At 44.5% G+C, this 26,042-nt stretch overlaps 1 protein-coding gene across 1 annotated transcript in view; it reads left to right on the top strand.

The window, feature by feature from the left end:
• The first annotated feature begins 2,612 nt into the window (after positions 1-2,612).
• Positions 2,613-26,042, top strand: part of LOC114020978 (cysteine-rich protein 1) — a 54,626-nt gene continuing 31,196 nt past the window's right edge. Inside the window, exon 1 of the mRNA XM_027828596.3 lies at positions 2,613-3,795. Within this exon, the coding sequence (XP_027684397.1) occupies positions 3,753-3,795 (43 nt within the window). The 5' untranslated portion in view covers positions 2,613-3,752. The remainder of the gene's footprint in view (positions 3,796-26,042) is intronic.

The raw sequence follows: 26,042 nt of genomic DNA, 5'->3' as shown, positions 1-26,042 counted from the left end.
GAAGCTGGAACTATATGTTCGATGTTTTCATTGGTAGAATGTACCATGTTTGAGTTACCCAAGACATCTAATCAAAATAAAGAAACAGCACCATATGACTTATGTAAGTAACCAATACAGAGCAAAATGTGGTTATTACAACTGAATATAGAATTCAAAATGTACTTTCAGCATATATTCATGCATTGAAGGTAAACATTTTGGTTTAGCAAGTAGTCATGGTAGTCGAGTTTGAGCACTTGAATATTTATGGAAAGGGAATACAAAAGGGTTGAATATATGGTTGGATCAAAATTCCCTTTAGAATTTTTAACGACTATTTGCAGACTTTTTTCCCCCCTGCTATTCACTCGGCTCCAGAAATTTGCACTGCTAAGGACTGACTAGTGAGCAAGGCCTTGTTTACACTAGAAAAGGGGTATAGTATATAGCCATATTAGCAAACCCTTCTAATGTAGATGCAGCTTATACTGGCTTTTGCCGGTATGACTTATACCAGCTCCCTGAGTGGTGCTTTTGCCAGTATAAAAATGTTACAAGCAAACCCACCATCCTAACGGACATTACTATACTGCCAAAAGTTTTTAGTGTAGACTGGGCCTTGAGGGACAGCTTAAAGGGGCACAGGCAGCTTGAAATCTAGTCAGTTTTAAATAAATTAGTTTAAAGCAGTTTCAGCGATTGCACCTGCCCCTCGCTGCCTTGCCACATTTTGTGGTTTCCCCGTCATATGTTAATATGTAATGCTGTTCTCTCCTCTGCTGCTGTCTGAAACACTCTCACAAGCAAAAAAGAGGAACAAACTGACTGCAAAAGAGAGATGGTGAAACTAGCTGTACACAAAATGCTGCCAGATGTGCAGTGCGTGATCCAGAATAGAGATTGTTTTGGTGCAGGCTATTCTTTTTCCAATATAACAATCTTGGGTGTTACGTTGTGCATCCGACTGAAAGATAATTTTTTTTTAAAAGTTTGCAATCTCTCTTAAAAATCACTCTGCTGGAGGGCCATCAGACAGGACGGGATTCACTGGCGGCCGTAGGATAAAAGCATAGCTGCAACTAATGTTTGAACTTTTTACCTCCGTCCTTATTTCTTTTCTAAACTATTGTACGAGGCTTTGGGATTGTTTCTCTGCTTGGGTCAGTAATGTCATTTGTGCCGATGCAAATTGGGTGCACTGTGTTAGAGTTCTAATGTGGTAGCATTTACACCAGGGCAATGTTTGTGTAAAATGAGTGTGTGAGGTGCCAGGCAATGGAGAATCTAGCCTTCTGTCTCTAGTAGCAGTATCAAGAGCTGGGTAAACTTCTAACCATTGTTCTGACACTGAACTTTGCTGGATGCTCCTGTTTCTATTTTGTTTCCGGGACTGAGACTTGCCGGGAAGGTCTGTTTAACAGGACTGCCCTGCCGGCTGGTTGGTATATGCTGCCTGGGTGAGGTACCGCTCAGAGTGAGTGACAACCGCCATGCAAATGCCGCCATAAGAGTTAAGTTGTGAGCTAACAATGGTCAGAAGCAGGGTGAGCACCCACTTCCTGTCACGTTTTCCTGTCTCACAAACACTGTGAGTGCAGTTTGCCACACTGCTTTAAGATACTTCACAGTGCCTGAGGTTGAGATGCTGACAGATGCTTGTTTAGAAGTTAAATTACAGCTGGACAAAACTGGGAACAATTCTTTGGCTAAAGTTCCCCTGAATTTCACTTCCCATGGATTTTGTCTTTTGCAGATACTTCTCTGACCCCCGCATACCATAGTATCTGAGGATCTCACAATCTTTAACGTACTCACCCTCACCCTGTGAGGCAGGGCAGTGCAGTTATCCCATTGGCTAGAGGGGAAACTGAGGCACAGCACGACTCAGCGACTTGCCCATGGTCAATCTGTGGCAGAGCAGGGATTTGAACCCAAGTCCTGGGCTAGTGCCCTAACCGCTGGATCATGTTTCTTATAGTCATAGAGTATAAGGCCAGAAGAGACCACCCGATCATCTAGTCTGACTCCTGATACATCATAGGCCACTAAACCCCACCCAGTTCTTCCTGTATTGAGCCCAATAACCTGGATCAGACCAATGCAGCACAGTCCTCTGGACACTATTCAATTTTACTGCCAGGGCGTTCTCTGTAGGAGCCCTATGGAGCTGGAACACGGTGGCCCGGTTCAGCCCAGATCAATCAGTCCCCCTGCCGCACGACACAAACACATCTTCTTTCAGAGGGCTGTTGGTGGAGGGGTTGTTGGGGGCCATTGGGGAATTCAGTGTCTCGTGTGTGCTGCCTGGGTACACAGTCTTGCTGTATGTTGCAGGGCTAGTATTTCAATTTGGATTGATAGTGTTTGTTCGAGGTGCATCAGGGGTTCACACAGGCACCAGGCGTAATAATCTACATTTAGGGCATGCCTACACTTGCCATTTAAAGCAGAAAAAGTCCCTTTTTTGCACAAAAACCATGGGAGCATCTACATTTGCCAATGACTTTTTGCGGTAAAACTCAGAAGTTTCACCACAAAAAGAAAACCACCTCCACGAGAGGTGTACAGCTCTTACTGGTGATGCTTTTGCAGTGATATGCAAGTGAAGACACATTCTTCCTGTTTACAGAGCTTTTAGCTTACGCAGGATATCCCACAGTGACCACTCTGGCCAGCAGTTCTGCTGCTCTGACACCAGGTAAACAGACGTTTGCCCCTTCCGGTGTAAAGCCCCAGGAACTTTGAAACTCCCCTTCCTGTTTTCTTGGCAAGTGCTCTCTTATCATCTGGCCAGGTGACAATGGCCGCTCCGTGGAGCAAACGATCCCCTGCTTGGAGCAATGCTGAGCTACTGGAGCCGATCAGCGTTTGTGGAGAGGAGGCTGTGCAGGGACCCAGGATGCCCCGCGATCACACCCTTCCCACAAGACCGATTGTCAAAATGGAGAGAGCTGCACTGTGGGATAGCTGCCCTCAGTGCGCTGCTCTCATGGGCGATGGAAATGCTGCAAATGTAAACATGATCTGACGCCAGCGCTTTCTTTCATGGGTTCACTATCACCGTTGAAACTGACAGCGCAAAAACTCTTCAAGTGTAGTCGTAGCCTAAGTTAGACACAAAACTAGTTTTGGGGGGAAATCTGTACTTGTGTTTCGAAGCTGCAAAAGGAAGAGATGCCTCCCACTCCAGAGAGACGAACACTGGACTGGAGGGCTGGAGTTTCAGCTCTGCCAATGAGGGTATGTCTACATGGCAAAAAACCTATCCGGCAGCGAGTCTCAAAACCCAGGTCAACTGACATAGGCTTGTGACATAGGCACTAAAAATAGCAGTGTAAACATTCCTGCTCACATCAGAGCTCAGGCTCTGAAACTTGGGGGAAAAGATCTGCAAAAGAAGCAAAGAAGGCACTTTTGTGATCAAAGAGACTTGTATAAGTAGCATCTGCACCAGATATCATGAGTGCTGCACACGAGGTGAAGTTAAACTGGTTCCAGTGTTTCTCCTCTGGTGATAGAGAAGAAGTGTTTCTTAAAGTCTACATTTTTGGTTCAAAAAGATAAATTAATTCTTCACATAATAAAGCCCCTGAACTCAGCTTCTTACACTACAGCGCTCTCATTTACCTATAACCACAATATCCTGCTTCAAAAGCAGAACACGTCATTGTCTTGCTGTTGGCCATGGTTTTCCTGTTGCTTTAACTGAAAAGAAGGCTTTTTATACGAGCTCTGTTCAATGCTGTGTGCTGTGCCGAGGAGCGCTGAAGATGATTTCATATTGTCCCATATGCGGAAAGCCCGTTTACTTTGGTAAGTTTCTTCCATTGGAAGCAAGACCCCTTTTTTATGTTTCTTTAAATGGTAAATGAAGCCAGGCACTTTCTGTTCTACTTCTCTTACATTTGCAGTTAGTGACCCTCCGTTCATCATCGCACTTCATCCGCTGGATATCTAATCAGTTTCAGACAGCCAGTTAAAAGTCATTTCAGTGATTGCACTTGCTTCTCATTCCCTGTTCCAGTTTTTGTGCTTAAAAAAAAATCACATTTTCCTGTTTTTAAAAATATTTTTCTTCCCCTGTTATGTGAAAGACCCCCACAAACCGGAGAAGCTGACTCACTCTGACTATATCAGGGCAGCGGCACTATGAGAAGTGCTGGCGATTGCACAAAGTGAATAAACTGAACAAAAATAGAGAGAAACACTTTTTCTCTAATTTCTTTCAGTCTTAGATGATACTTTTAATAACTGAAGGAAAAGCATTTTCAGACAGAAGTATGATTTTTAAGTTGATGGTGCTCTGTAAAGCTCAAAAGCTTGTCTCTTTGAGCAACAGGAGTTGGTGTAATAAAACATTACCTCAACAAGCAACCTCTTTAATACATTGTCTCTCTATGTATAAATATAATCAGTTCTGAATTATGTGGATGTCTGGATAGAAAACCTCAAGATCAGTCCTCCAAAATTAAACAGGATTAATATGAATTTCCTTCCAAATTTGCTATGAAATATTTTGGCAATGGACAGGAAAAGTTTACTCAACATATTTCAAAAAGTACTATGAATGTGTTAACTGCTTTTATTAATGAACTGATAAGATAAGATAAAGCTACAAAACATCTTTCGGAACCTAGAAGTGATTTATAGTTTCTCAGATCATATTTGCAATGGTGCAGTAGGCCCTTATAATACCTCTTGGCTTCATATGAAATAGGACTGCTACAGTGTACAAAGTGATAGAGAAACAAGAATGGGTCTACAGTGCAAAAAGATACATGGAAAAGGTTTGCTCACTTTTTAAGTTAGCAGTTGTTTCAAGTGATTTATAGGATGAATTTTGGCTTTTTATTTTTAAATCACCAGCTACTCTGAGGACCGTGCATGCCATGTGTCAGGCTATGGGATAGGGTTATCAGGAGCTCAGTACTTGAAGGGTAGGGGGGAGTATATTGATGGGGTGCTCACAAATCCATGCTTATAGGACATGAGGGAGCACTCGAAAGGGGAGGGGGTTTTGATGAAGATTCACTTGGCTTTCCAGGAAGAGGTTGGAATTTGGAAGAATCCATCTTGTTCCATTTTAGGTTAGTCCAGTAAAAGCCAGCAGCAGCTTCTTCCATTTGCCCTTTGTCTCCCCACTGTTCCCACTTCTGTTTCCTGGGGTTAAAATTATCCAAGATGCCCAGAAAAGATCTGCATAGCAGGGTGAGGTCCTCATTGCTGCGTCTCATTAAGATTCCGATCCCTAGCCAAAAGGTCCCATCTGTGACCAAAGGGTAATTCCGCACCATGAGCCGCATTACCCCTGTGTGGGCAGAGGCAGAGAAATGAGTGGATCCAGGTGGTGACAGGGCCCAGAAAGGAGGTTGCTACCTGCACAACATTGCCCTCCTCTCATCACCTCGTGGAAGCCCCTGGGTGCTCCAAGGGGATCCGTTCCACTGGTTGGGACGGGCCAAAGCAAGGACTAGAGGAGGCAGAACGGGGGGAAATCAGTGCTAGCTGTAGGAACATCCACTCTGGTCTACCCCGTGGGAGCACCATAACCTGTTCACGGTGGCCTTATCAGTATTAACTCACGTGCTGTCCCCTCCTGCTCTCTGAAACCGCCCCCGAGAGGGCCTGAATGAAGCAGTTGCCTGGGGGATGATGTGCGCATTGGAGAGCAAATTGCGTGGCTATGGGGCCTGAAATTCAGGAGGCAGAACGGATGCAAATGGTCTCCATTCAGATAGCACTGACCTCGGGTACTGTGTGGCTTCCTTGGGTCAAGTCCCCTGTCAGTTCTGCAGTGGTTGGCTAGGGGACAAATCCCATTACCCCCCACTATTAAATAATAAAAGCAGAGATTCCATGAATGGGCAATCAGAATTTCCTGTGCTTTATAGTGGGGAAATCCAGGAAGGGGACAATCCAGCCCATTGCTGTCATTGCATTGTTTCTTCATAGACACACATCATGAAAAGTTTGCCTGGAAAAATGCACTTTCCTGAGGTTTCTATTAACCATGAAGAGAGCATATGGGCCTATGCATATGTGCACATATTTGATATGATATATTGTGACAAAGTTCCTCCTCTGCCTTGGTGGGTCCTGTGCTTATTGGTGGATTTGCTTGCCTCAGAGGTTCACGGCAGCCCCCAGTTTGGCCACTTTTGTGGCTCAAATCTGCCGTTCACTCAGTTAGCCTCATCACTAGCCAGCATGGGGAAAGGAAGAAGAAGAACAATCCCCACAGTCTCTGCTGATCCACCTAATAGATCGGGGAACAGGCCAGAGACCTTCCCCTCTGGTGGAACCCACAGTCCAGGTCAACTCCTCCGGTATCAAGTAGGGAGTTTAGGGGATGGAGGGATGTGGGGGAACCCGGGCCCGCCCTCTACTCCGGGTTCCAGCCCGGGGCCCTGTGGATTGCAGCTGTCTACAGTGGCTCCTGTAACAGCAGTGTGACAGCTACAACTCCCTGGGCTACTTCCCCATGGCCTCCTCCCAACACCTTCTGTATTCTCACCACAGGACCTTCCTCCTGATGTCTGATAATGTTTGTACGTCTCAGACTTCCAGTAGTACGCGTTCTCACTCTCAGCTTCTTGCGCCTCTTGCTCCCAGCTCCTCACATGCACACCACAAACTGAAGTGAGCTCCTTTTTAAACCCAGGTGCCTGATTAGCCTGCCTGTCTTAATTGATTCTAGCAGCTTCTTGATTGGCTGCAGGTGTTCTAATCAGCGTGTCTGCCTTAATTGTTTCCAGAAAGTTCCTGATTGTTCTGGAACCTTCCCTGTTCCCTTACCCAGGGAAAAGGGACCTACTTAACCTGGGGCTAATATATCTGCCATCTATCACTCTCCTGTAGCCATCTGGCCCAACTCTGTCACAATATATATATCTACATACTCCCCACCCTTCAGGAGCTGGAGTTAAAGGTGGGAGAACATCTCAGTGACTTCAGGGGGAAAAAATCTTACAAGAATGTTGTAAATCATATTAAAAGACATTATTAAAAACTTGGGAAATTCAGGGTTAAGGTTAAATTAAAGAGAAACCAAACATTTTAAAGCATGGGAATGCACAATTCTGGCACCAAACAACCTTAACTCTGCCCCGCCAGAAGTAAAGTTGAGTGCGACTTTGAGGAATTGAATGTGTAACTGTGGGCAGTTGTGTAGTGGAAATAAGAGGGAGCTTGCTGTGGAGGTGAATGCATTTGGGTATTAGTTTTGGCGGCAAGACTTGTGGAGAGAGGTTGCGGGGGAGGTGAATGCCATAACTAGTGATTTCCTTGATTTTTAGTACTCACATTAATAGGAAATGACCTTGAGCTAATTCATTCTAATTGAAGGAAGTTTATTATGGGGGATATATATCTTCCAAACATTATGCAAAATTTATACAAGCCCTCTTAGGCAATGGAACACTTTCATTGTAGCAAATTAATTCCTCTGTTACTTGCTTAAGAATGTGTCACTCACTGCATTATTGGAAATGTTGTGGCTTGCAACATAGAACAGGTCTTATTTCAACAGCTTCATTATTTTCCTTTTTTAAAAAATGTTTTGATGGATTATTTAAAACGTCATAGTTTGGTGCACAGGAACTGCATGATTTTATAGACGCTCTTCTTTGTTAGCAGCTAATGTATCCGCTTAAGTGGTTACAATAGTGCGTGCTTCATTATAACCTTACCTACCAGCATCGTTCACCCTCTGTATCCACTGTAATCCCTGAGTTTCATGGGTTTATAATTCAATCATTTAAAATCACATGAGGCTTAAACTTTATAAAGAGATTGTTTGTCTAGATGCTTTTTTTAGTTATAAATATGATGCAAATTGGACAAATTATGGAGTTTTAAAGAAATGATTTGCATGAGATTTTTTCAAGGAACATAACTTTCAGCCACAAAAATGGGTTAATTTAAGAATAAAAATTTGGTACAGTTCTGTTTGTGAACTGATATCATTTGATATTTTGAAATGGCTGTTTGAAATATTTATTTTTGAAAAACCACAGATCATATTGCAATTCTATTATGCATTTTTATTTTTAGTAATAATTAGTAATAATAATTGTGTCTGAACACACAAATTGCACCAGTTTACCTCAAAAGCAGCTATAAAATGATTTATTTAAATCAGTGGTTCCCCAAAATTTTACCTCATGCCCCCCAACCTCTGTCCACGCCCTCCCCCCCAAGCCAGGGCCAGGTGTGTGGCCGCAGCTCCAAGAAGGGGGGATGTGGACACAGGTACTGGGGAACTGGTAAGGACACTGGGGCCACAGCTGGGGGCAGGGGCGGGACCGGGAGCGGAGCCTCGGCTGGGGGACGAGGCCAGCAGTCGAGGCCCCGGGCGTAGGGCCAGCAGCTGGGGCTAGGAATGGAGCTGGGTTGCCCTGTCCCCCGTAGGGGCTTGCCTGGGCCCCAGCCATGCACTCCCTAATGTTCCTTTGCGCCCCGCAGGGGGGGTGTCCCCCAGTTTTGGGACCTCTGATTTAAATGGATGAAAACCCGTGTATAGACACAGATCAATTTAAAGCTGGTTATATTAGTTTAGCTTGCACCTGTACATTTACCAACAGAAGCACAACCAATATTGTCCCGGTTTAAAATTGATTTAAGTGTGTCCACACAGCCTTTTTCATCAGTTAACTAAATCAGTTTAAACATCGTGGGTGAAATCCTGGCCTCATTGAAGTCAAACTCCCATTGATTTCAGTGGGGCCAGGATTTCACCCCACATCTTTAGTTAAACAGGTGCAATTTTGTTTGTAGACCGACCCTAAGGCTTAGTGTCATATACTGCTGTAGAGATAAACAGATCTATTTTAGCATGAACATAATGTTCAGATCCACAGAGACTGGCATTTTTCATGTGCAGTGATCTCTTGGAGCAGGTTCTAAATGACTGAAGCTCTTGTATACTGTCCCTCTTTACACTGGGACAGAGACCACAGCCAACAGACGCAGCTATGTCAGAATACTGCAAAAAAGCAGTTTTCATGCTATCTCCATTCCCAGAGCCCATCCTGCTCCACTGAAGCTAAACAAGTTCAGACTGGAAATAAGGTGTATATTTTAACAGTGAGAGCTATTAACCATTGGAACAACTTACCAAGGGTTGCGGTGGATTCTCCATCCCTTAACATTTTTAAATCAAGATTGGCTCTCTCTCTAAAAGACTTGCTCTAGGATTTATTTTGGCCTGTGTTACACAGGAGGCCAGACTAGATGATCACAGTGGTCCCTTCTGGCCTGGAATCTATGAAATCAAGGTTACTTTTGCCCTTATTTTCAATATTGGTGCAGGAGTGGTCTCTATTTTTGTTCTCAGGGACTGATTCCAATCTCACTAGAGCTGGTCAAAGCTTTTCTTGTTGAAACGTATTTTGTTTTTTTTATGGAAAGTATTTGCTCAATGAAAAGAATTTTCATGAATTTTTTAAAAAAATTGTTGAGATTTTCAGTGAAAACCCCAAAACAAATCATTTTTGGTTTTGGGGTTTTTGATTAAAACTTGAATTTTTTTGAAAAAAAATTTCAAGCAAAATGAAAAAAAAGAGAGAGAGCTTTGCCATTGCACTCTGGCCAACTGCTCATTTGGCTTCTGTATTTGACCTGTCTCTGATCTACATTTCCAATGCAAATCAGGTTAGTTTGTCAGGTGTCATGACTCAAAGGCTTCTGTGGTCTGCTTAATGCTCCTCCTGTAAAGAAGAAACAGGACTTGCCTACAGTGTCTGTAAGAGTGTTTCTTTATTCAGGCTGCTGATGGCCTACAGAGACACCCTGGAGTTCCTGCTGGCTCTCTAGCTCACAGATTGAGCAAAACACTTTAGCACATGCTTAACTGTAAGTACATGAATAGACCCATTGATAGTCACTGGGACTGCTCACCTGCTTAGAGTTAGGCATGTGCTTAAGTACCTTCCTGAATAGGGGCCTAAATGAACAGCCCCTGTGCTCCCTAGTCCTGGTCTGGGCTGAGGAGATCAGTCATTAAGCTCCAATTTGATATCTTCTCCTTGACTTGAGGGGACCTGTTCTATGTGACCTTCATTTGGATTTCAGATGCTGCCAGCATGGTTAGAGGCAGGCATTATCAGCATTACCAATGCACGGTGAGAGGGCACACATGACTAACATCACTGATGTAAACAGCCCTGCCAGCACAGCAACTCGGTGAAGGACAGGCACCTGCCAGGGGATCACAGGACAGATAATGTTTGTGGCCACTATGCAAGTATAGCTGACCTGCTCCTATCACTTGCACTGATTTCAATGGGTATTTTACTATTGACATCCATGGTGGCAAGATTTGGGCCCTATATGATCCAAGTCAGGGGAATGTTTGCATCACCAGAACTGTATCTAGGTCACATTAGCTTGATAAGGGAGGAAGTAACTCAGGGTCACCAGTGGCTCTGCTAATGAGCGGCTCTGAATAGATTCTTTCATTACATGACCTTTTTAAACTGCACCCTCCCTGACTATTCTTTTGTCTTCTTCCTGAGCAATTATTTTTGTAACCTCCCTTCACAAAGGATATCTCCACTGTCAGGTCTGTGCGTCAGGAGGAGGCAGGATGTGATTGAAGCTGTGCGTGAGCAAGGTGAAATGGATTTGTACCAAGTTCACTCTGCACTTGCGTCAGGGTTATTACACTCTTTAGCAAGCCACCGTGCACGAAGGCTGATGAAATCTGAGATGATGGGTGGGGAAAAAAAAGAAGTGAAGAGCTATCAAAGAGAAGCCTTTCTGCCACAGGCAGAAAATACCAGTCCTAGCTTTGTCAGAGTGCATGACAAGATGGAGCAGCTCACTCAAAAACCAGCACACAGAAGATCTACAGACCAAACCCACACCTGCAAGCATGGGCCATGGCTTGAGATGACAGTTACATTTGTGCAATGGAAAACTGGCTATACTTGCTTTCTGTAGGCCACGCCCTGCAGCTTTTGCCAGTGTCGGTGGAGCCAACACTCCTGTTGGCTCCCATTGAAAGGTGCTAATAGCTGCCAGCCAGGGACTGATCGAAAGAATCACAGCCCTTGTGAAAACCAATGGGTGCGAAGCACTCTTTCAGGCCCGGCAGAATAAACAATCCAACCCCCTTCTGTAGTCAAAACAGCTGCCAATAATGGGGGGTCTGCCACAGGCAAAGGCTGCACCAGAGCTGGGCCTGAGGGCCAAGGTGCTGTGCGTGTGGACCAATGGGCTAACGCAGGGGTGAGGAGATGGACTGCATGTGGTGTGTGCTGGAGGCAGCCAGCCAAGTGAAGGAGCGGTGAGCATGACCCGGAGAGGACGCAGAGGTGCAGGACTTCTTGGGCACAGAACTTGCTGGAAGAGCAGCCATGGGGATTTTTGAGCCAGGAAACTGCCTGCTTATTGTTTCTATTGTGCTTAGGGGGAAAACAGACTGCGTGCACATGTTTTGCAAACAAACAAGATTACATCAAGAATACATCTGACTGGTTTCACTGATTTCTCCTCTTAACGGACCCTCTCCCCCCACCCCACAACACCCAGACTTTGGCTAACTGGCTTTAATAAAGGACTAAGGAAGAACTGAGCATATGATTCCAGATGTGGTGAATTTAGTGTCCCACAGGCCAACCAGCTTGAAGGACTGGATGACTCGTGAGGCGTTTGGGCATGAGGCTAAAACATTAGGGGCCAGATGCTCCTTGTGAAGGGGCAGCTCTGTGCTGCTCCGTCACAGCAAGGTCTCCCCTGTGTACAGGGATCCTCAGATGACAAAGCACTGCCAGAATCTCCTACATCTATCTCCCCATGTCTTCCTAGAGCTGGAGCCCCGGGGGCATGGGCACGTGGGGTTCTTGTGAGAATCATCGGAATCCCCTTTCACATCATGCATCTTAGACACAGTTTTGTACTTACTGGGCTGAGGGTGATCAGCTTACACCTTCCTCGCTGGCAGCTGTTATTTCTCTTGCTGGGCTGCTGAACGGATGAACTCCAGTTTTTTAGCAAATTCCACTGCCTCACAACCTGTCCTTGGTATCAATTCGCTGATTTTGATTTGCAAGTCCCTGTCCAGCTGCGCTTCAATAAATTGGCCCACTGCTAATATAGCATGCGAGTCCTCCCTGGCATCTGGATATGCCAGCTACACTGATCGCCTCACATCCTCTGCCAGATCAGGTGTGTGGGGGGAGGATCTCTTCCTTTCCTCTTCTGCTAGCCTTTAGTTGAGTCCTGGCCAACTCAGATGGACCACTGGCTCCTAACTGCACATCAAAAGCTTGTACCTAGAAGAGGTTTAAAATTTTTTTTAAAAAAGTTTTTCTAAGTTGTCCATGGAAAATTTTTATTTTTTGTGTAAATTCAAATGCCAAAATACTTCAAACAAAACTGGGGTCTGTCTCTCTCATGTTGTCTTTCATGAAAATTTTCAAGAGGTCTTGGGTTCGTTCTGATAAAGAATGCAAACAAATTTCAGAACCTCATAATGTTTTGCAAAATGGAATTCTTGTTTTCCAGCCAGCCCTCCTCAGTTTAAGGGGAGAAATCAGTGATGCACTCAGTGCATTTACTTAGTGTAATTTGTTGATGTTCAAAATGTACACAACTCCTGCTCCCTTGGACTGAGGGGATCCCATGCTGCACTCAGGCAATTCCCTTCTGCAGAAACCTCAGCTAAAGTGCAATGGCAAAAATCCCCCTGTAAGTGGTGTTGGTAGCTCAGTGGGTGAACCAGATTGCTTGAGGAGGAGGTGTTATATAACTGATTATTATTATTAAGAGCCAGATAATGTGACCCATAGCCAAGCCTTGTCTCATACTAGTATTGACTGTTACCTTATTGACCTTATAAATAAGGCCCATCATCTCGTTGGTACCTTAGTGTCTGAGGAACTAGGCAGTGTAGAAGAAGAAAAGCTCTGTGTGGCTCGAAAGCTTGTCTCGCTTACCAACAGAAGTTGGCCCAATAAAAGATATCACCTCACCCCCACCATGTCTCTCTGAATAACTGTTGTCCCTGGTGGTGAACTGACTGAGAACCAACATTATACAGATTCATTTTTCCATTATGTGGCATTTAAGAAGCTTCTGGATTCCCTGACGTTATCTAATCAAACTCAGGGGGACGATACATTTGCAGTTCAAACTTAAACTGACTTTGAAGTCCATGGAGCTCTGCCAATTTACAGCAGTGAAGGAGGCGGCCTTTCATTTCAGTTTACAAAACCCACACGGATAGTAGCCCCGAAGTGGACACTGATCCACAACAGTGACAGGGAGAGGCAGAGATGCCGTTGTATAAGAACACGCAGCCCTGCCCTGTTGCTTATGACTGATCCACACGGCTATTGTGTGTGTAATGAGGAGACTAAAGAAGAATCATGGAAAGTATGATGGAAGGAGTGCAGACATTGTAGATGTGCTGAAAACATTACTTCTTTCCAAGCTCAGGTTTCTTAGCTGAGTTCACAGGGTACTTGAGGCGATAAGTCATTTTTATAAACACCACCTGATTTATGTTTTTACTAAAGATGAGCCAAAGCCAGAAGCTTTTACCTGACCCTATGCTCAGAATGATGGAATCATCCCTGGCTTTGCAAAACAAACATCTGACTGTTGAGGTTCTCGTCTCTATTCTCAACCCATTCCACATCCAGACATAGAAAGTCTGACAATAGCACAACCACTAGCTAGGCAGCCCTGGTGAGGCAGGTGTGTATAACACTGGCATGGACCCCAAACACGTCTCTGTACCAGATGCTATAACGAAGAAGGTTTAAGTGTGCCAGGTCCCCTACAGAAACTAGAAAAGAGACAGTCCCTGCCCCAGAGAGCTTACAATATATGGATAGGATGCTGCAAGCACTTTATCTACATTATTTAATATTCATGTTACAGCAATGGCTAGACACACCAGCAGAGTTTTATGGATTTCCATAGCGCTAGGTTCTGCACATCCATGTAATAAGTTGTGGTCAATGCCTCACAGAGCCGACAGTCTAAGGTTTCCCACTAAGATAAACCACACTGCTACCAATCATATTGCGCTAGTGTAAGTCATGTCCAGGGGTTTGCAGGGGTGCAGCTACACCTCTGGCAAATCCCTGAGTAGCCAAGGCCTAAATGAGCAGGTCAGACAAAGGGTGGGAGAAAAGGAAGGACTATTATTTCATGTTACGGATGGGGTAGCCCAGAGATGAAATGACTTGTCCGAGGTCACGGGGTGACCAGTCGTGCACACACTATCCAGGTGAGGCTGCACCATTGATTAATATACAGGCATTAGTATATTGCCAGATAATTCTCAATCCTGTTCTTTACGCATCCTAACATTGTTTGCTTCTTTGACCGTTGACCAGAGCTGTCTGTTAAGATGCCCAGGTCCCTTTCCTGAGTAGATACAGTTAATTTAGAACCCTGTACGGTGTGTGAGTAGTTTAATTTTTTCCTTCCAGTGCACGTTACTTTGCATTTATGAGCATGGAACTTCACCTGCCATTGTGTTGCCCATTCTCCTAGCCTGACTGAGTCCCTCTGAAGCTCCTCACAGCCCTCTCAGGACTTGACTAACCCAAATAACCAAATTTTGCAGCTGTTATCCCTCTTCCCCCTGTGATGTGGGGTGGCGCAAACGTACAGCAAGGAAACCCTCTGCTTAGCTAATCCTGGGCGATGATCCCCCATTGACATCAACTGGAGCGACAACTCAAATCAGTAAGACAAGGTGGGTGAGGTGATCTCTTCTATGGGACAGAAGTTGGTCCAATAAAAGATATTACCTCCCTCACCTTGTCTCTCTAGTATCCTGGGACCAACACGGCTACAACCACATGGCATACAATCATGTCAGTATGGCCGAGAAACTGCTCACCCTAATACCTTGTACATTAAAGCAAATTAACCAGTGTCAATTTGTTTCATCAACCAGCTGGCATCAAGTAGCTGGCCACACATTCAGATACAGCGGATTCTCCGAGACAGCCGAGAAAGCAGGTTGATTAGCTAGGCTCCATGTCTATAATTCATCTCACTGAGGAGGACAGAGATGGTGAAAATTAACCTGGGCCACCGGCTTTGGTTGAACACCCTGGTCTCCTCAGAAAGTGACAGAGTGGGGCTACTGTTAAACACAGCAGAGCCGGTGGTGCTACGAATCTCACTGTCTGTGCAGAAAATAGCATCAGCAGGCAATGAATAAGCGTGTAGCTGGAACATTAACTTGAGCGAATATTACCCACATTGTGCCTTCAAACTGATGCCTGAGAAAGAGGAGGGGCAAGGGTGCAGAATTTAACAGGGAATGGCAAACATCCTCAAAACCCAGCTACCCTTATATCCCTGCACACCAAACTGAAGGGCCTCAAAGCAGCTCATGTACCAGGAATGAACCATGCAATCTAAACTGAGTAAGAATTGGGTAAGAATTTACTTTCCGCCCTGGTGGTGGCCAGGTACTTGATGCTATTATAATTCAACATGAGTCTTTAGATGGGGTTTATTTTTAGAAGAAGGACGTTGAACTTGTTGGCGACAGAAATGGTCCATTCCCCTTCTTTTTATCATCTGTTGCTAGAAGCCCCTCTTCTCCCCTCCTTTTAATAATTAAGATTATTTGCGTTAAATTCATGGGCCATATTCAGCCCTGGTGTAAGCAGGTGGCCTACCCATGGAAGTTAAGGCACCCATTTACGCCAGAGCTGAACTTAGCCCAGGATTTGATCCTTCAGATGTCAACAGCTCTTTCTTATTTCTTACATGGTATCATAGTCTTCTGTTTGCGACATCACATCCATTTCCATAGCAGCTAGTGATGTCATCTCAAAGAATTGCTATGACTTCCGGTGGGGAATAAGTAAGGCTACGATTTAGTCACGGGTATTTTTAGTAAAAGTCATGAACAGGTCACAGGCAGTAACCAAAAAGTCACGGCCAGTGACCGGTCCATGACTTCCATGAATCCGTGACTTCTGTGAAAGACTCGCAGCTTTAGGAATAAGCAACAGGAGTGATTAATTCTCAAGGAACAAACAACACATGTTCCCTAATAGTATAAATGTGGTTAAGAAATACAGAGAAGTAGGATACAATTTTGTACTTGATTGTTTGTCAAAGTCCTTGAGAAGGCTGCAGCACTTGGAAGAGTGTTTCCTTAAAAGATTTCAAGGATGTGGTCCAACCCCCGCCCACTTACTATGAATTAACTTTATGCCAGGATGCCTTTCATCTCTAAGCACAGGCAAAGAAAATAACAGCAGAGCTAAAGACATGCTGAAGAGCTACATATGAGTTGTGGGCCAAATTCTCGCTGGTGCCAGTGACTGACACAGGCTGGGGATCTGGCCCATGCTGTTGATTCACAAAGAAGAAACTGATTAACACAGGCTGAGAAATACAAGTTAAAGTGGGAGCAAATGAGGAAGAGGAGGAGGATGACTGGCCCTGTGGTTAGGGTGCTAGCTGGGACTCAGTTCTCTGCTCTGCTCCAGATTTTCTGGATGACCTTGGGTAAGTTACTTAACCTCTCTGTACCTCAGTTCCCCATCTGTACATTGGGAATAACAGCACAGCACTGCCCTGCCTCCCCGGGGGCTGGAGGAAGGGCTCACTATGGTGGTGATGAGCTCTGCTAAGTACCTGAGATAGAAATGGCAAAACAAAACTTTAAGCAGAAACCTCAGCACAGCCTTAAAAAATAGGCTCTGCAATACTTTAGCCTGGCCGATCGGCTGATGAGGCAGATCAGCACTAAACGGACAGGGCCAGCGACCAAGCCTGCTAATGATTTTGGCAAGAAACTCTGCCCTCATCTCTTGGTCTCCTGGCTAATAAGGAATGCCCAGCTCTGGATGAGTCAGCAGCCTGCTCTGTCTGGGCTGAGGCCCCCTATCTCTGCACTGCTCTCAGTGCCATTCCTACTGGCACCCCCCCACCCCCCACTGCTGCGGCCAGTGGAGAGCAGGGAGTGGAGTGCGCCGGTCACTGCCGCGCAGCGTAAAAGGGCCGCGGCCAGTGCAGAGCAGGGAGCGGAGTGCGCCGGTCACTGCCGCGCAGCGTAAAGGGGCCGCGGCCAGTGCAGAGCAGGGAGCGGAGTGCGCCGGTCACTGCTGCGCAGCGTAAAGGGGCCGCGGCCAGTGCAGAGCAGGGAGCGGAGTGCGCCGGTAACTGCCGCGCAGCGTAAAGGGGCCGCGGCCAGTGCAGACCAGCGGGTGGAGTGTAACCAACAAATGCGGTGCAGCGTAAGGAGTGGACATAGATGCTGAATTGCTCTCTCTCATGGAGAAGGACCATTCATTTTCTGATGCGCACACATAGAACTCATGGTTGTTGCATTCACGAAGAGTGATGGCTATTGCTGGGTACAGTGGACATTTATTCTGGAGCAGCAGAGAGCTTTCTGGTGTAGCTTCTCCTGTCACTCTTGATCATTTATGCACTGGTTACCAGTATGGGATGTAAAATACGCTCCTACTCCGCTCCCCCCCACCCCCTGCCTTGGGCAATCATTTAGGTCTGTGCAAAGCAGGTGCGAAAACACCACCATCCTGATCTGGTAGAGTTTGATACTGCTTTCCATAGCAAAGCAATGTGGAATCAGGCTTTGCTGCTGGCATTCCTAGTTGCCGTAGGTCAGTCGGGGCATGACAGGTAAGCTGTTTAACGGACTCCAGGCTGATTTACATGGTGAGAGAGAACAGCAATAGAAGTGGACATGAGGAAGATAAGGGGGGATTGCTTTCCTCCGTGGCTGGGGATCACTTCATGACTGGAAGCACATTCTAAACACCCGTTCTCATGCATCCTGGCTAACAGACTGGCTAAGACACCACCCCAGCTATGCTGGGAATGAGAACTGTGGCTAACTCACCCCACATTGTAGTCATTAGCTAGGGGATCACATTCAGAAAGCCAGACGCCCTTCCCTTTACTCCAGATGAGAAGTACAGTACCCTGCTGTTGAAAGGAATGGACCAAGTGCTATTCAACATAGGTACAGGGACCAGAATCTGGCCCATCTGGGCTAAAGCCGAGACCAAAAAAGCACCTGACAGACTCGGCACAAGGCATCTGTGTACTGAGCCGGCCCTTGCACCTATTCCCACCGCTGCTAGCCCCTTGCTCCTGCAGAGACAATGCCCTTTGACCGCCTAAGTGACCTGCGCCTGGCTACGTCGTACCCTATGTGTGCTCAGTGACACGGTTTGCTGGCCCGTCCTTGACTTTGCATGAAGCAGCTTTCCCTGCTTCCTCAGACAGCAGGGATCTGATGGCGGAAGTTGCTAAGTGGAGCAGAAAATCACAGGAGGGGGAAAACACGTGCCCTAAAGAGCGTGAGTGACCAAGTACCTTTGGGATCCCACACCACCCGCTAGGCCTTTCTGTGGAGAACACTAATGTTAGAGCAAGGAGCTCTAAAGTTCAGAGTCTATTCATTTTCGTTGTGTTACCCTCGCTGCTGGATTTCATTCGATAGGGAGAGGAGCCCTCTACAGACTCCTCATGCAAATGAGCTCCTGCTGAGAGCTGCGCTGACATACTAATGCTTCACCTCACCAAGGGCACCCACACGCGCAGGTTGTTCTGAGCAGCCTTTTCCCTAGGGCGAGGGGAATGTTCCTTGCTGAGCACGGCTGCAGCATGCCTTGCAATTTAGCAAATGAAGGGAAGGGTTTTTTCCCCCTAAGTGTGTGATGCATTGTGCATTTAATAAGTCCCACTGCATCATACTGGAAGCAAGGGGATGGGACAGAGCCACTGATGGAGTTTTGCTATCAGCATTAAACAGCTTCATTATCAATCAGCAAGTAACTGCAAAAGGAAAAAAATAGGGAAGCACGGTGCCTGGCGATAGCACATGGAGCTTTTCACTGCGTGGCCACCAATGCTTCTAATTATGCTCAAGTCAGCAGTAATCCAACCTCACAGCACCAGACCCTCAGCCGGTGTAAATCAACATCACACCATTTATTTCAGTGAGGAGGGTCTGGGGCACTCTATTGATCTAGGTTCTTATAGGGCTTCCATCACTGTATAACGTGAACACATCGCCTATATTTGTGCATTTATTTTTACAACACCCCTCTGAGGCAGGGCAGAGCTATTATGCCCATTTTACAAATGTAAAATCAAGGCACAGAGAGACTAAGTGACTTGGCCAAGCTGTAAGAGACTGGATGTAGGACAGTCCTACTTAATGGTCAGGGTGGGAGGTTGGCCTAGTGGCCAGAGCCCAGATCAAGAGCCAAATTACCAAGTCTAGGGAGCATAGCACAGCCAGAAGCTAAGAATCAGAGCCAGACTTTCAGAAGGAAAGCAGACCAGATACATAGCTAGGAGCACAGAACAGCATTAAGTAGATAGCCCTGCTACAGGGTTTAAGAATGTGCCTGCTGGTATCTTCAGCCAATCGGGGGGCCAGGTTCATTAGCTGAATCAGCTGGGCTCAGCTGTGGGTCCCTGACAAAAGGGAGTGTGCAGCAGAGTAGTGAGGTGAGTGTAGTTCTTGGGTGTTGCAGTGAGCACTCACCCTCCTGCTTCAAATTCTGCTCTGCCATACACCTGGCAGACTCCTCAGCTTTCAGTAGATTCTAAAGGTAGATGTTGAAATCCTTGTTCCTCCACAGGAGTTAAAAAAACTCATCCTTAAGAGTTTCAGTGGATTCTAAAGGTAGATGTCCCATTAGCAGGATCGAAATTCCTTCTCACCCGCTTGCTGTGTCTTTTGGTTCCAGATGCTGTCAAAATCAGCTAAATCCCTCAGTAACTTGGGTTGCAGGAAAGCAAGGAAGCCATTGCAGATGGCTTCATGCTCCATAATGACGTAGCTATATAAAGGCATTGACTAAGGTCAGGGACTCAGTTAAAGAATCTCATCCATTGGGCTGGTTGAACATTTTTCGTTGAAAAGATTTTTCATTGGACAATAGGGTTTAGCTGAAAATGCAATTTTCAGTCTTTGCATGGTCATGTGACAGGAGTAAAGACTCACAGAAAATCACTTTTTTTCTAACACTGAACAAGGAACTTTTTGCACTAAGGAATAAGTGTGATCGCTAAAGCCGTTCTGTCATTCTGCATTTCACTGCAGAGTTTCCTTAACCCGCTCCTGACTGGCTTCCGCCTATGGATTTAAAGAAACAGGTCCCATATCTCCTCACAATATAGGGGCTCAATAGTTTGGCGTCTCAAGCCTGCCATGCTGTAAGTTGCTGTGTAGGGAAGCAAACTGCATTTGCAGTTTGGCACATAACTACCGACTTTAGCTGTATAACTGAGGTTCATCTTCTTCACAATGTAGCTCTTGAAGGAACCGGTTTCCTTATTACTCTGATTTGTATAAGTCACATAGGCCCACTCCTTGATGTGCGTCTTAGCAAACCCCTGCACCTTCACTTGATGACCTAGGACACCCTCCAGGAAACCAGATTCTCTAGCTCCAAGTTGAATTCTGCTCTGTCCTGCTGTTCTCTGAGTCTTCCATCGCCTTCCCTAAATACAAAGCCCCCTGGGGGTGCAGAGAGTATCTCAAAAATGACAGCAGGAAAACAATGCCCCTGTTTACCAAACGGGATTATTATTTGTACTGTCGTGGCTATGGGCCCGAATGTGCTAGAGGCTGTACAGACACACAGTAAGAGACAGTCTCTGCCTTGAAGAGCCTATGGTCCACATGGAGAAGACAGACAACAGGAAACAGAAGCACAGAGAGAGAAGTGACTTGCCTAAGGTCACCTAGCAGGTTAGCTGGTAAAAATAACACCTAGCTCTTAGGGAGAGCTTTACAAAGGAGGTCAGTGTTGTTATATCCGTTTCACAGATGCGTATACTGAGGCACAGTCAGCTGACACAACTTGCCCGTGGTCACACAACAGGCTAGTGACGGAGCCAGGAATAGAACCCAGGTCTCCTGAGTCCTAGTGTAAAGCTCTAGCCACTAGGTCTCTTTCTTTGTAACTAGGTATCTCATTTCCACTGTAAGGCTAATCCAGTCCCACATCAATGCTATTTCTCCTCTAGCACGGCCCTGGCCTAGCAGGCTGTCCGAGGGACCAAGAGGGCCGATGAAATGAGAGGTTGCTGAGATGGATGAACACAGCAGAGCAGATATTACAGAGGCTTCTTCTCCAAGCGGGTTACCATAGTGTGCAACAACCTACCGTGGCAGAGGATTGGTACATGACTAATGGTGTCTCATTGCTTCCTTGTGCCCCCCCATCAGCCTGGCTGTACAATATGAGAATGAGACAACAGAGGGGTAAACTGCTTGGAGCAGGCACTGTCTTTTTGCTCCGCGTTTGCACAGCACCTAGCACAGTGGGGCCAGGGCTGGGCTGCTAGGCACTACCGCAATACAAATCATAACAATAAATGTCGCATACAGTGCACCCATTTAAGAAAAGAATGGACGTGCTTAAACCGTCCATCGGTCTTAGTGGACGTCCTGCTACAACATCAGGGCTCTCCTGGCAAAGGGTCGGGATGGCAGCAGAGTTCGGTCACTAAGAGAGGTCTGCATATCTCCAAGTGGGCTGTATATTAGAATAAAGTATCAGCCATTAACAAAACCAGTGTACATACACTAGGCCAGTTCTGATCTGTAACCCTACCACCTTCAGTGGAGTTAGTCCTGATTTACATAAGTGGAAGTGAAATCAGGCTGCTTGTATACTATTGGCTAGCAGTAATACGGAATAAACACAGTCGTTCTTGAAATTATTATAGCTTTCTGCACATTGCAAACATTAATTATTGGGACCTTAGCCATCAAGAGTCAAACAGAAACTGAGATTTAATGAATTACAGAGTAAACTGCTGTATATTGACAAGTGCCAGAAAAAGATGGAGGTAAACATTTGCAATTCACTGTATGGAATTTTAGCCACATGGATCCCATTAAAATCAATGCAAGTCACTGGATCGCATTCCAGTACAGTGCTTCATGGTTGCCACGTTATTGTGCTGAAGCAATGTACCATGCTGCACCATGCATACACTGCGCTGAAGCGATGTACGTACTATGCTACGTGTGCACGTATTTATAGTGCAAGGCATATGCTCTACTACTGCAGGGCATTACATATTTACTGTACAATACACGTACTACACGATAGCAGTGCTATGTATTTACTGGGCAATGCAGATACCTTGCTATAGCAAGTTCATCATTTTTTCTAAACCATCATTTCTTTTTAATGAATTATGTCTAATAATATGCAAAAACCCCCACCCCTACAACACTGAGCATTTTTGAAACAATTCTTGACCTCTGCACACGGCCTGGTCTTTTTAAGTCTGTGTGGCACTCTGTTCCAGAATCAAAGTGATGCTATTCCAGAATAATTACTTTGCCTCCATGGTCACTTTTATTCTGGGATAAAGAGTCCACATGGGGACTTATTCTGGACTAACTAGAGCGGAATAGTTATTGTAGAATAGCCCTTCCAGTCACTTTCTCCTGTGTAGAGAAGCTCAGATAGTCCACAGTCTAGCCTCACTGAAGTTAACAGCCCCAAGCTTTAACCCTACCCTGAAGTGAACGTTTCAGCCAGCAAGCAGAAAGGTTGCAGTGGCTCAGTCTTGACTATGGTTACATAAATGTTGGGGTGAAACATGGAGGCCGAGTGTTAAAAAGCAGCCTTGCCTAGCAAGAGATTGGTCTCTGGAAAATGGAGGGTGAGGGGCACTCACTGACAGCTCATTTAAACTAGGCTGTTTAAGAACATGAAGCTGACACTGTTAACAAATCTCACCGAAGAATGTTACAACTTGATCTGGATGGAAAATGCCATTTAGTTTTTGCACAAAATGTAGAGAAAATGTCCATTCTCCCTCACATCCCCCAACCCATTTCCCATGAAAACATTTCAATTGTTTTTAATGAAAAACCAACACCAAAAAGCAACAAACAGTCAAACCCATTTTTCCAAACCGAAAAATGGAAAATCTTCACTGAAATCCAAATCAAAACCAGAAATATTTTGCTGAAAAACGTTCAGGTTTTGGATTCGTTTTTCATCGAAACACCTGAAATGTTTAACCAAAATAAAAAATTTCCACCAAAACAATAAATGAATAAATAAATAAATGTGGTCAAAAAGCCATTTTTGGCAAAAAAAAAAGAAAAAAAAATCGTTCCACAAAACATTTCCAGCTAGCTCTACTTAAAACTCTGGAAGCAAATACAGATTCTCAAGATGGTTTTTATTATGTGCCTCAATTAGCAGCAAATAATAATCTGTCTTCTTAAAGGGCTGAGAAATGACCTAATTTTCATGGTGTCCTGCTAAGCTTCAGAAGCCATATGCAAGGTACAATTATGAGCCACGGTATGTGTGGACTATAGTAACTCTATGACAAATCTATTTTCCTGGTAATTATTTTGGTTCCTGTGAGGATACAGGTACTGTTTCTTTAAGTCTGTTGCAGGAAGCTATTGCAGGCATGGGGAAGAATTTCTACAGTGCAGCAGAGAAACATGGAAGCTTTAGGGATAATTCTGGTTTCCTTATTCTCATAGAGATCCTTGTTCATTTCTAGAATCCCTCTTTCTGGCATTTTTACCATTGTCCCATGACGATCCCATTTCTTGATATTAGACTTGGCCTCCCCTTTTTTATGCACATCAAAGGAGACCAGAAGGTTCTAATAGAGGAGTGTGAAACAAGAAAGTTATTATAGTCACATCGTTCCCGACTCTCTATCCAGTTACATTCATGGGCCGTTTTCATCTACAGAGCAAACTACCAGATTCTGAATGCCTTATATAGTCAGTCTTTCCCATGCTCTGTGCTTTGACTGGCTTTTCCACATTTAGGCTCTCCCATAAATTGCTCTAAGCAGAGGAGATGGCAAGTGACTCAAACTGCAGAGGAATGAAGAGCTCAAAGCAGTACATTTCACAGTTGTCAGGAGGTGCATTAAGCTGTAAAATTCTGATACTGTTCCTCTCAAATACTATACAGTGCAATGGATAACGGAGTCAAACACTAGAGCTAAGCAAATATTGGGAGGAGGGCAGATAGGGGAAGATGCAATGCATCCTTATTTGAATTCCAAATTACATGTGGCTTTCATGTATTCATGACCTTTTTATGTTCCCTTTCCATTAACATGTGTGCATTTGAGCTCAGCCAGTGAGAATGCTTGTGAACATCGAATGTGAAGCTTGGCTGCTCAAACACTCATTGAGAGCAAAACTGAGAGAGTAAATTCAATGAAAATTCCCCATTCACATTGTATTATTCGCTAAATGCGCTGTCAAATCAGGGACTGGAAACAATGCCACATCGCTTACATAACTAACCAAAACACTGGTGAATAGTTTATTGCGAACCATCTGCAGACTGAAAATTATTTACTGAAGAAATTTGGGAGCATTTCATGATCCGTTCGCAGAAAATATGTACACAGAAATAAAGGCGACAAAATTATTTAGTGTCAGTCACTCAGCTCTGTCAAATAAGTCGTGGGCTTTTAAAAGGGATGGATAATTTCAGGGTCAGCAATATTTATAGTAAATAGAGACAGCTGAAAAATGGGCTGGAAATATAGTGAGAATTTTTTCCTATTTCCTCATCAAAATTTCAGTGAAATATTTAATTGAAATTTCAGCATTGTTCAGCCTGGTCTAATAGCTTGCTGTGTTATGATCTGGCTAATCGAATCGTATGCTTAATGTGTTTGCTACAGGCAGCTGTCAGACTCCAATTCAAACAGGTATTTAAGCATGTGAGCAGGCCCACTGAAGTCATGCAATTGAAGTTGGGGATGCGCTTAAGCACCTGGCTGAATTGGGGCCCCAAGGAAGGAATTTCCCCACATTCCCCTATACAATTGCACCAGTGACTAGATGCACTTGAATTGGGTTTTTTTTCCACCTTTCTCTAAAGCATCACATATTGCCCACTCATTCTATTAGACTCAGTAATAACACCTAGCTCTTATATGGTACTTTTCATCAGTGGATCTCAAAGCGCTTCACAATCTTTAATGTAGTTATCTTCCCAACACCCCAGGAAGGGCAAGAAATGTTATTATCCCAGTTTTACACATGGGGAAACAAAACACACAGAGGCTAAGTGACTTGCCTAAGGTTACCCAGGAAGTCTGTGCCAGAGCAGTGAACACAGGACTACCAACTCCTCGGCTAGTGTGTTAACCAGAGGACCATTCCTCCTCTCAGTGCACCATTCCACCAATGACCTGATCAGGATGGATTTGATTTAAATCAAATTGATTTAAATCATGATTTAAATCACTAGTCAGGAAGACTCGATTTAATCATTGTTTTCTACATAAAAGTGCATTACTGTTGGTTGTTATAACCTTAATACATATTCTTCACAACTCAGAGATAGATGTAGGTTTCATTTTTAGAAGGTACACACTATCCATTTTTAAAGTGATTTATTTTGAAAACTTTTCAGATTAGTTTTACAGCTATATCAGAAAATGAAGGATTGTTTGGTTATTTCATTTACCAAAGGTAATTGAAGCAGATATTTATGAAGTCACTGGGAGGTGAACTATCTCCAATTCAACAGGCTAATCATTAATATTTGGAGGATTTTCTTGCCATGCTGTATTAGGAGGAGAACATCACCAGACAGACATTTAAATTGTTTTATTTAACTAAAACAACAACAACATTATGTATTCTGGATTTTTTTCTTCAACAGCAAACATATAATATTTTAACAAAACTAGCATATGAATTTTTGAATTTAGTTAAACATTCAAGTTTGTTTTTGTTAAAATTGTTTTTAACTAAAATAGTCAAATGAAATATATATTTTTTAAAAACAAAAATTAAATTGACGATGTCAGCCAAGTCAACATGAGAAACTTAAACTATTGGCTTCTGCAGCTAACTCAGTCATCTTCACCTTCATTTTCCTGTTTGTTCATAATCTGGAAAAGGAAAACAAGCTTTCCTGCTTTTTCAGGTCCCAAACAATTTCTCAATTTGGAATGAATTAGTCCAAAGGAAGAAAATGTTCTTTCTACATCGGCGGAAGAAGCTACTGTTGTTAAAAGTGAGTTTATCACTTCTACAGTCTCTGAATCCAAGTGCT

The sequence above is a fragment of the Chelonia mydas genome, chromosome 5 (genome assembly GCF_015237465.2).
Source record: "Chelonia mydas isolate rCheMyd1 chromosome 5, rCheMyd1.pri.v2, whole genome shotgun sequence".
Classification (NCBI taxonomy): domain Eukaryota; kingdom Metazoa; phylum Chordata; order Testudines; family Cheloniidae; genus Chelonia; species Chelonia mydas.
The sequence above is the reverse complement of the archived record's forward strand: the minus strand, read 5'-3'. Positions and strand labels throughout refer to the sequence as shown.